At 39.8% G+C, this 13,749-nt stretch overlaps 2 protein-coding genes across 4 annotated transcripts; one reads left to right on the top strand and one right to left on the bottom strand.

The window, feature by feature from the left end:
* Positions 1–44: 44 nt before the first annotated feature.
* LOC115121168 (RNA-binding protein 48) lies at positions 45–1,984 on the top strand. Its single transcript, XM_029650204.2, has 5 exons — positions 45–215; positions 406–596; positions 768–913; positions 1,034–1,638; positions 1,738–1,984. Exons 1-5 carry the CDS (start codon positions 93–95, stop codon positions 1,807–1,809), a joined length of 1,137 nt encoding a protein of 378 aa, XP_029506064.1. The 5' UTR covers positions 45–92; the 3' UTR covers positions 1,810–1,984.
* Positions 1,985–5,247: 3,263 nt separating this feature from the next.
* Positions 5,248–12,189, bottom strand: LOC115121166 (progranulin-like). 3 transcript variants are annotated; one of them, XM_029650201.2, is made up of 7 exons: positions 12,024–12,181; positions 11,587–11,656; positions 11,348–11,488; positions 10,718–11,023; positions 9,642–9,815; positions 9,166–9,312; positions 5,248–5,524 (listed from the first exon to the last, which is right to left on the bottom strand). In XM_029650201.2, the coding sequence occupies exons 3-7, from the start codon at positions 11,486–11,488 to the stop codon at positions 5,396–5,398; spliced, it is 897 nt and encodes a 298-aa protein (XP_029506061.1). In that variant the 5' UTR covers positions 11,587–11,656; positions 12,024–12,181; the 3' UTR covers positions 5,248–5,395. The 3 variants fall into 3 exon arrangements, with proteins under 3 accessions (XP_029506061.1, XP_029506062.1, XP_029506060.1); XM_029650202.2 differs by lacking the exon at positions 11,587–11,656 and having other exon boundaries at positions 9,166–9,309; positions 12,024–12,189; XM_029650200.2 differs by lacking the exon at positions 11,587–11,656 and having other exon boundaries at positions 12,024–12,178.
* Positions 12,190–13,749: the final 1,560 nt, after the last annotated feature.

The following is a 13,749-nucleotide window of genomic DNA, read 5'->3' as shown; positions in this document are numbered from 1 at the left end:
TTTGTTTTTCACAGAGACATCGATGAGCTCAGATCCGATTATTGTCGTCTGGGAAACTACTTCCGGTTTGGTGCTTGTTGTAATTCGCAAACATGGCAGGATTTACCAACAGCTCGTGTTGGAGCACTCCAGAGGTTTATAAACATCATGAGCAGCAAAATATTTGCCCCTCCCGACCGAAGTATAGAGAAGGGAGGAGACCTAAAGCAGTCAAGGTAGGAATATCGTGTCCTACCTTAACTGCAGCGAAATGCTGGATATAGCGTGGATACAGGATACAGCATTTCGCTGTATCCATGCTCAATACTTGGCCAAGTGAGCTAGCTAGCTAGACATCTAATGTATTTGGTTGATTGATAGATACAATTTATTGTATTTCTAACCCGTGCTATATTGCCCCTGTAGGTGTACACCATCAACTTGGAGTCTCGTTACCTGATGTTGCAAGGAGTCCCAGCCATCGGGGTGATGACAGAACTGATCGAGCTCTCTGCACTGTACGGGGCTGTGGAGGAGTACAGGGTGCTGGATGAGTACCCTGCAGAGCAATTCACAGAGGTCTACCTCATCAAGTTCCAGAAACTCACCAGTGCAAGGTTAGGACAGGTTTTATAGGTTAGGATGAGATAGACAGGGATGGGTGTTTTCCCTGACCATGTAACCTGGTCAGGAAAAACTTCAGGCCCTAGTTTTATCTACCCTAGTTGTACACCAGCTGGTAGATCACATGTCTCAGCCAGTTATGCTTTAAAGTAATTGTGTTTCAGGGCGGCCAAACGGCACATGGATGAGAAGAGTTTCTTTGGAGGTTTACTACATGTGTGCTATGCTCCAGAGTATGAGACGGTGGAGGACACCAGACTAAAGCTGCAAGACAGGAGACGATATGTGAACAGGACGACTCAAAATAAAAGTACAGATGTTGTGCTAGTATAATATTATCAGAACTATCTCTGGTATGTCATTCCCAATGTAAGAAGGATTATTATGATGTAGTTAGTTGACATATGATTCTTCTTTTTCGGTTGAGAAGCAAAGGAACAGGACCACGGGGATGAAGAGTGCAAAAAGCCCATGTCTTCAGATACAGTTGCTACCACAGCCAGGACTTCATCCGGTGATGATCAGAGATCCAGTGATGCCAGCAACAAGGGAGAGACTTCGAGTACCAGCCAAGGCCATTATTTAGGATTTCCCTTATTGCCTTTACCCCCACAGGAGTTTCTTCCTTCCAGACATGCCCCATCTTATGATCGGTTGTATCGTTATCAGGCAAACCAATGCAGGACTATTCCAACAGAGGACAAAATGGGGTCATTGCATAATGCCATAAATACTAAACAGCAGCTGGCACCCAACATAAGCAGCGTTCCCTCCTCTTCTGGTGGAGACAGAGGAATAGTGAAAAGACTGAGTAAGAATCCACCCCTTGCAGCACCTCCAAGATTCGTACCGAGGACCACCCATTTGGAGAACAGAAAACGGAAAATAGTAGAAACTAATAAAGACTCACTTTTTGGCTTTGTGGACAAAAATGAAATCCTCATTGGACCAAAACTACCAGACCGGCCTAAGATGGATATGGCGGACGAGTCATTGAACATAACAGCCAACATGATCAGAAATACATTGAAAAAGGTATATTCGTGGTCGTTTGCCTCTTAAAATTGTTAACTCACAATTTCATACAATTGAAGAGTGATACTACAGTAAATTAATTTCTTTCCTTGTTCTCAGGTTGCATCAGTTCCTCAAGTCAAGCCAACAGAGAAGAAGACAAAGTCAGCCAAGCCTCGGAGGAGAATCTAACAGACCTGTCCTGAAAGACTGCTTCTCACGTGGAATGAGGTGGACAGTAGCAAGTTCCTACATTTACACCATTCAAATATATTTTCTCAACATGTTTTATTTCTACATTTCCCATCAGTGTATAAGAAGATTTTTGTTTATAAAAAATAAAAAATGGTGTTATGAAAATGAATAACTTAGTGATGTCCTTAACGCTCAAGTGGATCCTGGTATGCAACCTGCTCAAATGCCAATATGCTCTATAACACCAAAGGAAAGAACATGTCAGACAATGGCAAAATATTGTCCAATCCAGACAGACAAGTCATTACACTGTTTTTACAGTCTTAACTTCAAGGGTCACCTTGGCATCGTGAAGGCAGGTTCCAAAAGCCTCAAGAAATAGATTCTCGTCTCTCACTGCCTTTTCAAAGTCTGCATAGGACAGTCTGCTGTCATGGTCCTGAGGAAGGAAACGTCTCATTGATATTTTATGTTCAGACAGTATATTTAATCTGAAACATGAATTGGTCAATTGTGGCCAAGTTAAACAGTGATTGTAAACACAGGGTACAATGAAGTTAGCTTGGCAGGTTAAACAATAGGGAGCACAGCATTCTGCATTCAGCCTGGTTTAACCTGATGAAAATGAAGATAAACATTTTGCCATTACCATCTTCTTGAGCGTGATCACCACCAGGTCTTTGATGCCCTCGTCTGGGTCCTCCTCTGTGGGCTGTCTGATCAGGCTGTTCTTCAGCATGTGGAACGTCTCTTCCCGGGAAATGTACCCAAGTCATACACATCAAAGCTGTGAAAACCAAATGGGGGACCATACATGGGTAGAAATATTGTAGATAGCAGTCGAAAAGCCTACATGATACACTTTATAGCTTTCTTAAACTTTATTTTTTCATCCTATGTCCCATGGAGAAAGACTGATAGTCCCTTCGTCCACTCGTTCACACTGACGTAGCTGTCGTTGTCCTTGTCAAATGCGCAAAAGACTGGAATATAATACCAATTTTTTTGTGATACCTTACCACATCAGTATCATACTTTATTTGGTGCTTACATTCTGTTTCATGTGACAAAAGTGACACCTACCTCTATCCATGATCATGTCATCAGTCATTCCAAAGGTGTTGTGGGGAATATTCCTGAATTTCCCACTGTCCAGGCCATTCCCTATCCTCCTGTCACTCTGATCCCCCAGGAGTCCATTGAATTGTCGGATCAGACACTCCGTTTCTGTTTAGTGTTAGTACTGCTTCCATATGCATCATTTCAATTTACGTAGACTGATATATGCTTTTATTAATTTGCATAAACACAGGACATACTTGACATGATCTCAACAAAGCAAGATTATAGCGCCTCCATCTGTCACCTAAACAGTGGTGCCAACACGTTCAATGGAGGTGAGTTTTGGTTGGAGGAGCTAGACAACAATAGATAGCTATTGACTTTTCTTTTGTTTGCACGTTTTATTATTAGATATATAGCTACTGTAGCTAGGTAAATGCAGAGAAGAAGAAACTAGGTAGTTGGCTACTAAGAAGTTCTGCGAGCCGTTACTGTAACGTAGCTATCTCAGGACGCAACATAGACTCCCTGCCAACTGACATTAGCTATCAAAACTCATACTTACAGTGTTTGACGTGTTTAGAAAGAGTTTCAGCGAGTTTCTGAATCAATTTTCTATTCATAGCAGACATTTCAGCCATTGTAGATAGGAGGAAGGATTTTTTGGCTCGTAGCTAGCCGTAGATACATAAACACTAACGTTAGCTACTGTTTTTCCAGAACTGGTTTGACAACAACATTATTTGGGTTAAACAATTATTGAATAATGATGGACAACTATATGATTATCCAGAATGTATTAGAACACACAATGCTACATTCACTAAAGAGGGGTCTCAAATTGTTGTTAGAGCTGTCCCTAAAGGTGCTATTCTTCTTTTAGGAGAAATAACATTACTCCAAGTGCAACTGTTGAGGATTTTGTAGCCTCAATACAACTAGAAGGAATTGACATTTTAAACTATAAATGTAATAACATGTATATAAGGAAACTATGTCAATATGTTACTATTCCCTCTGCTAAAATGTACTGGAATGTAGCCCTAGGACAAGTGAACTGGATCAAAGGTTCTTGTTATCTAGTAAATAGTGTATATCTAATCAGGTGAAAGAAGTTTCATACAAACCCATTCATAGAATATACCCTGTAAAGACCTTTATTATACACAGATTTAACAAATGTGTATTTTGTGATTGTGACCCAGAGACTCTTGACCATTTATTTTGGGACTGCTCTTATGTCAGAAGATTTTGGTATGAGTTAGAAGATTTTATTTGAAAAGAAACAACTATTAATGTTAATTTGAAAGACTCTGATATTATGTTTTATTTTGAACCAAATGATATGGACCCTGATTTAACTTTCATTGTCAATTTGTTTATCTTTCATGGAAGATTCTTTGTCCATAAAATGAAGTGGGCAGAGAACAAACCCCTTTTCACATGATTTAAGATAGAATTGAAATATTATTTTGAAATTATCAGTAAATGTAAAAACAAAAAAAGCAATACGCACCATAAAAGTATAAAAGACCCTGGGTTTATAACCGCGGAAATCGAGTTTGCGCGCCGGACCTCGGGCTAGAAAGTCGAGGGTTCGAGACCTGCTCCCTGCTGTTTCATTACATTATTTAATGGTTAGGTTTATATACTCTTGTTTGTATATATATATATATATTTTGTATTTGTTGTGTTCATAATAACATTTTTTTTAAACTAACGTTAGCTACTTGATGTTGTTACCATAGTAACTCCAATCCACGTGCACAGAGCTGCACGTATAATACAGGCAATGGCTCAGAAAGTGAGGAGCATGAATGATACATAGTATGGGTGGCTATCTTCTCCGATTTCAGAGCACTCTTGTCTGAGTGTGCCAGAGCGAAGAATAACTGATGACTTATGAACGCTCAACACCCGTTGAATAAGGCCGGTGTCAGTAAACGTTGGCGTAATGAAAGTGATGCCAGCAGTACAGTTACTGTCACCAACGCTCTGGATAACATGAAAACAGCCTAACCAGCTCTGACAGGCTGAGTAAAATGGTCACACTGAGGTGTTCTCTCATTTGTGTCAGGAAGTACGTTAGCTAGCCAACGTTAGCCAGTTAGCTTGGGTGCTTGACTGCAGTTGTGAGGTCAGAATGATGGGATCAACCCTACTCCTTGGCCAAAGCGTCTAGTGTGCGCTCTGAATGTAGTAATTTACAATCTGACAGCGCTCTGAATTTATGATCGCCCAGAGCGCACTCTGAGCACACCCATGCGCTCCAGAATTAATTTACGAACACACCCATACTGTACATAAATATTTGACTCTGATACAATTTAGCCAGTGGAGATTGATAGCCTGCATAAGGAATGATACACTAAATACTGAACAAGGAAACATTTTAATGATTGGGTGACATGATTTAACATTCTAGTATTCATCAGTGCAAGGTTCAATTCAAATGCATTCACAAAAAGGGTACAATCCAGTGTCAGTACAGTGACAAGATCATACATCATTTGAAATAGTGTCAGTCCTGATTAGCATCATCCTTCAGACCTGAAGGAATCTGAGAGTACCATTTCCTGCACTTGTATGAGTTGGGGTCACAGGTGTATCCATATTCACAGCAATGCAGGCCATCTGCACAACACTTCGCCTAAAAATTAAAAATAGGTCTCAGAACATGATAGTAATATAAAATCGGCATAATATTGCACATGATCTTAATGTGATAACTCTACCTACATGTACATATTACCTCAACTAACCGGTGCCCCCTGTACAGTTGAAGTCGGAAGTTTACATACACCTTAGCCAAATACATTTAAACTCAGTTTTTCACAATTCCTGACATTTAATCATAGTACAAATTCCCTGTCTTATGTCAGTTAGGATCACCACTTTATTTTAAGAATGTGAAATGTCAGAATAATAGTAGAGAGAATGACTTATTTCAGCTTTTATTTCTTTCATCACATTCCCAGTGGGTCAGAAGTTTACATACACTCAATTGGTATTTGGTAGAATTACCTTTAAATTGTTTAACTTGGGTTAAACGCTTTTGGTAGCCTTCCACAAGCTTCCCACAATAAGTTGAGGGAACTTTGGCCCATTCCTCCTGACAGAGATGGTGTAACTGAGTCAGGTTTGTAGGCCTCCTTGCTCACACACGCTTTTTCAGTTCTGCCTACAAATGTTCTATAGGATTGAGGTCAGGGCTTTTGTCTAACAAGCCGCCATGCCGGTTTAGCCCACTAGGGCACATTCTCCTATCATTTCTTGTAACCACATTTACCTTGATTGTTTGTTTATGCATTTCTGTTAATTGCTTAGTTAGTAATAAATAAATGATTTAAGACAATTGATGTATGGATGACTCATAGTAAAGACTGGGTTCGTGCAGATAACCAACAATTTACGACGTTTGGAATGAGACTAACGTGAGGTAAAGTAAATAATTAATTAATCAGAAGACTATGGATCAGATATGAAAATATCTGAAAGGTTATATTAGGAAATTATAACCTTGTAATCTGAATATTTTTTCCTTGGTGCCCCGACTTCCTAGTTAATTAGTTACATGATTAATCAGTCTAATCGCGTAATACTAATTACAGAGATAAAAAATTAAGTCTTCAGTTAATGATAGTAAAGACACGACAACATCCACATCATTTTCCAGCCTCATGATGCCATCTATTTTGTGAAGTGCACCAGTCCCTCCTGCAGCAAAGCACCCCCACAACATAACGCTGCCACCCCCGTGTTTCACGGTTGGGATGATGTTCTTCTGCTTGCAAGCCTCTCCCTTTTTCCTCCAAACACAATGATGGTCATTATGGCCAAACAGTTATATTTTTGTTTCACCAGACCAGAGGACGTTTGAAGTACGATCTTTGTCCCCATGTGCAGTTGTAAACCGTAGTCTGTCTTTTTTATGGCGGTTTTGGAGCAGTGGCTTCTTCCTTGCTGAGCGGCCTTTCAGGTTATGTTGATTTTGGACTTGTGTTACTGTGGATATAGATACTTTTGTACCTGTTTCCTCCAGCATCTTCACAAGGTCCTTTGCTGTTGTTCTGGGATTGATTTGCACCTTCCGCACCAAAGTACGTTTATCTCTAGGAGACAGAACGCATCTCCTTCCTGAGCGGTATGATGGCTGCGTGGTCCCTTGGTGTTAATACTTGCGTACTATTGTTTGTACAGATGACCGTAGTACCTTCAGGCGTTTGGAAATTGCTCCCAAGGATGGACCAGACTTGTGGAGGTCTACAATTTTCTTTCTGAGGTCTTGGCTGATTTCTTTAGATGTTCCCATGATGTCAAGCAAAGAGGCACTGAATTTGAAGGTAGGCCTTGAAATACATCCACAAGTACACCTCCAATTGACTCAAATTATGTCAATTAGCCTATCAGAAGCTTCTAAAGCCATGACATAATTTTCTGGAATTTTCAAGCTGTTTAAAGGCACAGTCAACTTAGTGTACATAAACTTCTGACTAGAGGTTGACCGATTATTTGGCCCTCCATCGGAATGGCCGATTAATTAGGGCCGATTTCAAGTTTTCATAACAGTCGGAAATCGGTATTTTTGTTGACCTATATGCCTATTTTTTTTTTTTTTACACCTTTATTTAATCTTTATTTAACTAGGCAAGTCAGTTAAGAACACATTCTTATTTTCAATGACGCCTAGGAACGGTGGGTTAACTGCTTCGTTCAGGGGCAGAAAGACAGATTTTCACCTTGTCAGCTCGGGGGAGCCAATCTTGCAAGATTACAGTTAACTAGTCCAACGTAATAACGACCTGCCTCTCTCTCGTTGCACTCCACAAGCCTGTTACGCAAATGCAGTAAGCCAAGGTAAGTTGCTAGCTAGCATTAAACTTATCTTATAAAAACAATCAATCATAATCACTCGTTAACTACACATGGTTGATGATATTACTAGATATTATCTAGCACGTCCTGTGTTGCATATAATCTGACTGAGCATACAAGCATACAAGTATCTAAGTATCTGAGCGGTGGTAGGCAGAAGCAGGAGCGTAAACATTCATTCAAACAGCACTTTCGTGCAGCTCTTCATTGTGCGTCAAGCATTGCACTGTTTCTGACTTCAAGCCTATCAACTCCCGAGATGAGGCTGGTGTAACCGAAGTGAAATGGCTGGCTAGTTAGCACGCGCTAATAGCGTTTCAAACTTCACTCGCTCTGAGCCTTGGGGTGGTTGTTTCCCTTGCTCTGCATGGGTAACGCTGCTTCAATGTGGTGGCTGTTGTCGTTGTGTTGCTGGTTCGAGCCCAGGGAGGAGAGGGACGGAAGCTATACTGTTACACTGGCAATACTAAAGTGTCTACAAGAACATCCAATAGTCAAAGGTTAATTAAATACAAATGGTATAGAGGAAGTTCTGAGCAAGGAACTGAAACGTTGGCTTTCTTACATAGCACATATTGCACATTTACGTTCTTCTCCAACACTTTGTTTTTGCATTATTTAAACCAAATTGAACATGTTTCATTATCTACTTGAGGCTAAATTGATTTTATTGATGTATTATATTAAGTTAAAATAAGTGTTAATTCAGTATTGTTGTAATTGTCATTATTACAAATACATTAAAAAATAAAATGTAATCGGCCGATTAATCGGCATCGGCTTTTTTGGTCCTCCAATAATCGGTATGGTAGAGGCGTTGAAAAATCATAATCGGTCGACCTCTACTTCTGACCCACCGGAATTGTGATACAGTGAATTATAAGTGAAATAATCTGTCTGGAAACAATTGTTGGAAAAATGTCTTGTGTCATGCAAAGTATATGTCCTAACTGACTTGGCAAAACTATAGTTTGTTAACATGAAATTAGTGGAGTGGTTGAAAAACGAGTTATAATGACTCCAACCTAAGTGTATGTAAACTTCTGACTTCAACTGCATATAGCTTCGCTATTGTTATTTTACTGCTGCTCTTGAATTATTTGTTACTTTTATTTCTTACTTTTTTAAAGGTATTTTTCTTAACTGCATTGTTGGTTAAGGGCTTGTAAGTAAGCATTTCACTGTGAAGTCTACCCCTGTTGTATTCAGCGCATGTGACAAATAACATTTGATTTGATTAAAACATTTCACACTGCTCTGCACGTGCACTACAGATAAAATGTTCATTACATTATTAAACATGCTCTACCTACATAACATTGATATACTACTTTATCAAATGATAGCTCAGTGGTATTTAATGTCAGTTGTATTAAATCCCCTCTAGAGTACACCCAACACTTTCAGTATATTTACCAGTGGGAATGGGCAACATCCCCATTTGCCATTAGGTCCCTTGCAGCAGCTGGTTGCAGAAGGACAATAGAATTTAGTGTCACAGTGAGTGACTCCAGCCTGTGGCGCGCTGTCAGTAGCCTGAACTAGAGCTGTCCATGAGACCTGCTAAAAGACGAGGGAAAGAAGATAACCACACCGTCAATGTTCTACTCAGGGTTCAACATGTAAAAGAACACGCACATCTGAGTATCTGGTTGCGTGGGAACAATGTGATTACATTACTAACTACTCTCAGAGGTTAAAATGTAATAGCATACCAGTGTGCAGGAAATCATTCTATATTCATTATTATTTTTAATGCCCATAAGGTGGGAATCAAAAGTGATTTTCTCTTAGACTGACTTGAATGGCACAGAAACAAACATAGAAAGAGAACACTGTCCACTGCCTACACAAACATTGGTTGCCTGTGAGTGTGACGCATAGGTACCTACCTGATCATGGACCTTGTTTTCCGGTTTGGAGACCTTGATGGCTTCGATCATTGAAGGGGCCTGCCTCGGAGCAAAAGGGTACCTCAGGTTGCCGTACCTCACACACTTTGTGTATGTGGGGTCACAGTCATAGCCATAGGGACAGCAGTGGTACCCATCTAGACAGCACCTACCCTGTGGAAATACAGAAGTACACAAGTTGATACAGTGAGCTACAAAAGTATTGGTGACAGTGACACGTTTGTTGTTGTTGTTTTGGCTCTGGGGGTATGATATTTGTGCATCTAACTTTCTTACTCATCACTATTCACGATTTATTCAGGACTATCCATAATCATGGTAGCATCCACATTAATGTAGAAATGTTTAGAAACATATTATAATCTTATTTACAATAAAAGTGACTCCAAAATTACACAATAGATACTCTGAAACAACAAGTTTGTAGTCACACGCTTGATGTAATCATTGTGGTGCTAGGATTATGGGACCAAATACTACACTTTAGACTACTTCAATACACATATAAGTGAAATTCTACCACATATTTTTGGTCCACTGAAATGGGGGGACTATGTACAAAACTTTCTGTAATTTCTAAACTTTTGAACCAATATAGATGACAATAACCTCAAATTAAAGCTGACAGTCTGCACCTTAACCTTTTAGTCATTGTATAATTTCAAATCCAAAGTGCTGGAGTACAGAGCCAAAACAACAACAACAAATGTCACTGTCCCAATCCTTTCATAGCTCACTGTATATTGACAATAGCCATTTTGGAATTAAGTACAACGTATATTGATTCAGTATATTGTTTCATGCATACCAATTTTGCATACCACAGCTCTCAAATTCTTGTTTTTAATATTTCTGAGAAAATATCCAGTTTAGAAAAATATGAATAACTTATTGTGTAGTATGTTTTGTTTTTTAGCTGTAATAAAAACCTAATACAATAACAACAAAAGTGTCACTAATTCCTGATACTGCCAGCTACTCTATAACACTATTACAAATTGACAAGAGCCCTTCAAGCCAACATACTACAAGCAGAGAAACACTAGTCAACTCACAGGAGAGTAAGGACAGCAGAACCACAGGCCTGTGGGGTGGTGGCAGCAGGTGGTGCCATCGGGACAAGCATAATAGTTGTCACATTGCACCTTGCCGACCATGGAGCTCTCCATTGCATTGCTCTGGACAGGGCTGCTGTGCGATTCGAGCGGAGCAGAGACAGGAGAGCTTGGTTCCTCTGCAGCCACCTTGTTCAGCATGGGCACACTGCTCCATGGATGGTCACCTTTCTCACACTTCTGGGTGATGGCATTGCAGTTGAAGCCTGACGGGCAACAGTGGGCCATGTCAGAGCAACACACCGCCTGGAAAACATCATGAGAAAAAGGTGACATGCAGTCAAAATAACTTTATGGGGTCTTTGCTCATACAGCTTTCTAAACCCAAGGTCTTTCAACTGAAATATTGGTTTTGTAACCCAAAAGAAAAGGAAACAACAGTACCAGTATGCAGGTTTCTTTCTCCAGTATTTACAACCTTAGTGCTGCTGAGAATCCCATTTACTAGTGTTATCAAATTCCCTAGCCTGGTTCCAGATGTTTGTGCTGCCAATTGCTATGGCTGTTGACATGACAAACAGATCTGGGACCAGGCTACAAATTGCCCTAATGTGAACCCTGGTTACTCACATTGGGAACTGGACAGCAGGCATATCCTCCTTTAGTCAAACAACAGGTTGTTTGATCAGAGCAGACCTTCCCACCAGGGCACGTGATGTAGCAAGAGGCAGACCCTGTCAGCACTAACACCAATGCAGCTATGCTCCACATCTAAAGAATAGGGATTTAACAAGTGGTTACAATTTACAGGAATTTTGTAGTAGGTTGAGTATGATGTTTATTTTTTTAAGTTTACTGGATCATTATACCTTGTGGAATTTCGTTTGTAAATTCCCTCTGGAGTGCCAGTTCTGTCAGATTATTTGTTTGTAACGCACCCTTAGATGAGCAAAAGTAAGATGAAAAACATGAGGGTGGTTTGAGAGTGCCAGAGCGAAATGCTCTGAATTTAGCCTACAAATGGATAATCTGACAATGCTCTGAATTTATGATAGCCCAGAGCACACTTTGAACGCACTCTGGCACTCCAGAATCCAGAGTGAATTTACGAACACGCTGCCACAGCACTAACATGGTGTCTCAGTTTACTTTCAATTTCAAATGCATCTAAATTTAGACGACTTCTGAATTACTTGACTAAGATTCAAATAATTGAATACATTTGATGTTTACTAATTCTTATATTTGTGATTTCTAATTGCATAGTTTAAAATGAAATTATTTTCTCTTTTTAAATCTCACTTACCTTAGCCTTGATATTGAGCTCAGTTTAGTGATCCAAACACTTCCTGTGATGAGATTACACAATGGGGTGACTGCATGAATCCTTGACCAATTCATACACTAGATTTGATCCTCCCACTTTTTATAACAAATAAGTAACTTTATCTCATTTCCCCATGTATGTCAACAATGCACTAAACAGAAGCTTAGGTCAGTGACGAATACAGAAGTAGTTAACAGTATATTACCATGTCCAATAGCACCAGTTGGCTTTATAGACCCTTTGTTTTTCATTATGTCAGTCTGTCAATGATCACTAGACCTTATAGTCTCGGGAATCGTGAATTTGGCCAAGGTGTGGAAAATGAAGAACCCCAACGACTTCTATATTTAAAGGTTTAATAGACAAACAATAGACAGAAATATGCACACAGGGAGACAGACACACTCCTCTGATAGGTTCGTAGCAATCTGCCAACCCCTCAAAGGCAGGCAGGCAATACTTTTGCTTATCTGTTCGTTCTCCAAGTGTTCTGGGCCCCTGGTCAAAACATGAATCAAGGAAATCAAGACCACTTGGTTCAGTGAGCCATATATTACATATCTCTATCATTTGAAACCACCGATGGCTGAATTTACATGACCTCAGGATGTTACCTAGAAGTCACCTAGGATACCAGGTTCTGCTTTTATGGTGACTCCTAACCTCTTGGAAGTCATTCAGGGGGCTGAGTTCAGATTTAAGGGGGGCAAAAAATGTAGATATTAACAATAGCTCAAACTATCTGAAGGACTTAAATAGGCCTCCTTTAACCTTTGATTACCAATCATTCCTATGACACATTCTTCACTCCCCTAGACTGTGTTCATCGCAATAGTTGTTTAATAAGTCTAGGAGTTATTTCAAAAACGATTAATCATTTTCAGAGAAATGTGGAATATAAGGAAGGAAAAAGTGAGAAATTATGTAAGGTACAGCATTACTCTTATCACGTTTGTCTGTAGTACGATTGATTCCTCTGTGTGACCTGAGTCCTTAACTGTACTGTAAAGTTATTGTCATGCAAATTGCAGCGTTTCTCAATACATCATAGCCATCTATGGTTTCCATAGTTAGTTTGGTGAAAGTGACTGCTATATAAGTCTATTTAGTATTGTGTTGCAAACCACAGTGATAAGGAATAGAGTCTGTTTTAGGGAATCTGGGTGTAACCATGAGGAACTTTGTCCAGATTGAGGATGTCTACAAATGTTCTGTTTAAAGCCAGAATCCGCCCTACTTCTTGTGTAGTGTTTTCACTTAGAACGAAAACAAGGGGGTGGCACCAAACAATCGGTCATTTACAGGTGGCACCATTGACTGAATACATCAATATGTGTCTTACAATAAATGTTATTTTGAAAGAATAGTTGTGAAATATTAGCCTTCTGGGCTAATCCCGGCTACTCGAATGACACTGCTGCCTCAGAGTTGGAGAGGAAGTGAAAGTCACTGCAAACTAAGGGAGAGGTAAAAAAAAATGTACACAATAGTTACCCGGAGGAAAATGGGGGAGGGTTATGCAATTTGTAATTTAGTCCAGGGGAGGGTCATGTCAAAATCAAATCAAATCAAAAGTATTTATATAGCCCTTCGTACATCAGCTGATATCTCAAAGTGCTCTACAGAAACCCAGCCTAAAACCCCAAACAGCAAGCAATGCAGGTGTAGAAGCACGGTGGCTAGGAAAAACTCCCTAGAAAGGCCA

This window comes from Oncorhynchus nerka, linkage group LG7 (genome assembly GCF_034236695.1).
Source record: "Oncorhynchus nerka isolate Pitt River linkage group LG7, Oner_Uvic_2.0, whole genome shotgun sequence".
Lineage (NCBI taxonomy): Eukaryota > Metazoa > Chordata > Actinopteri > Salmoniformes > Salmonidae > Oncorhynchus > Oncorhynchus nerka.
Note: the sequence above shows the minus strand (reverse complement) of the source record. Positions and strands in the feature narration are given on the sequence as shown.

Coding starts and splice junctions, on each gene's coding strand:
- LOC115121166 (XM_029650201.2), bottom strand. CDS start 11,488: ATGTGGAGCATAGCTGCATTGGTGTTAGTGCTGACAGGGTCTGCCTCT. Junction 9,816..10,717: donor TCTGCTGTCCTTACTCTCCT/GTGAGTTGACTA, acceptor GTATTTCCACAG/GGTAGGTGCTGTCTAGATGG. Junction 9,313..9,641: donor AAAACAAGGTCCATGATCAG/GTAGGTACCTAT, acceptor CTCGTCTTTTAG/CAGGTCTCATGGACAGCTCT.
- LOC115121168 (XM_029650204.2), top strand. CDS start 93: ATGGCAGGATTTACCAACAGCTCGTGTTGGAGCACTCCAGAGGTTTAT. Junction 914..1,033: donor CAGGACGACTCAAAATAAAA/GTACAGATGTTG, acceptor TCGGTTGAGAAG/CAAAGGAACAGGACCACGGG. Junction 1,639..1,737: donor TCAGAAATACATTGAAAAAG/GTATATTCGTGG, acceptor CCTTGTTCTCAG/GTTGCATCAGTTCCTCAAGT.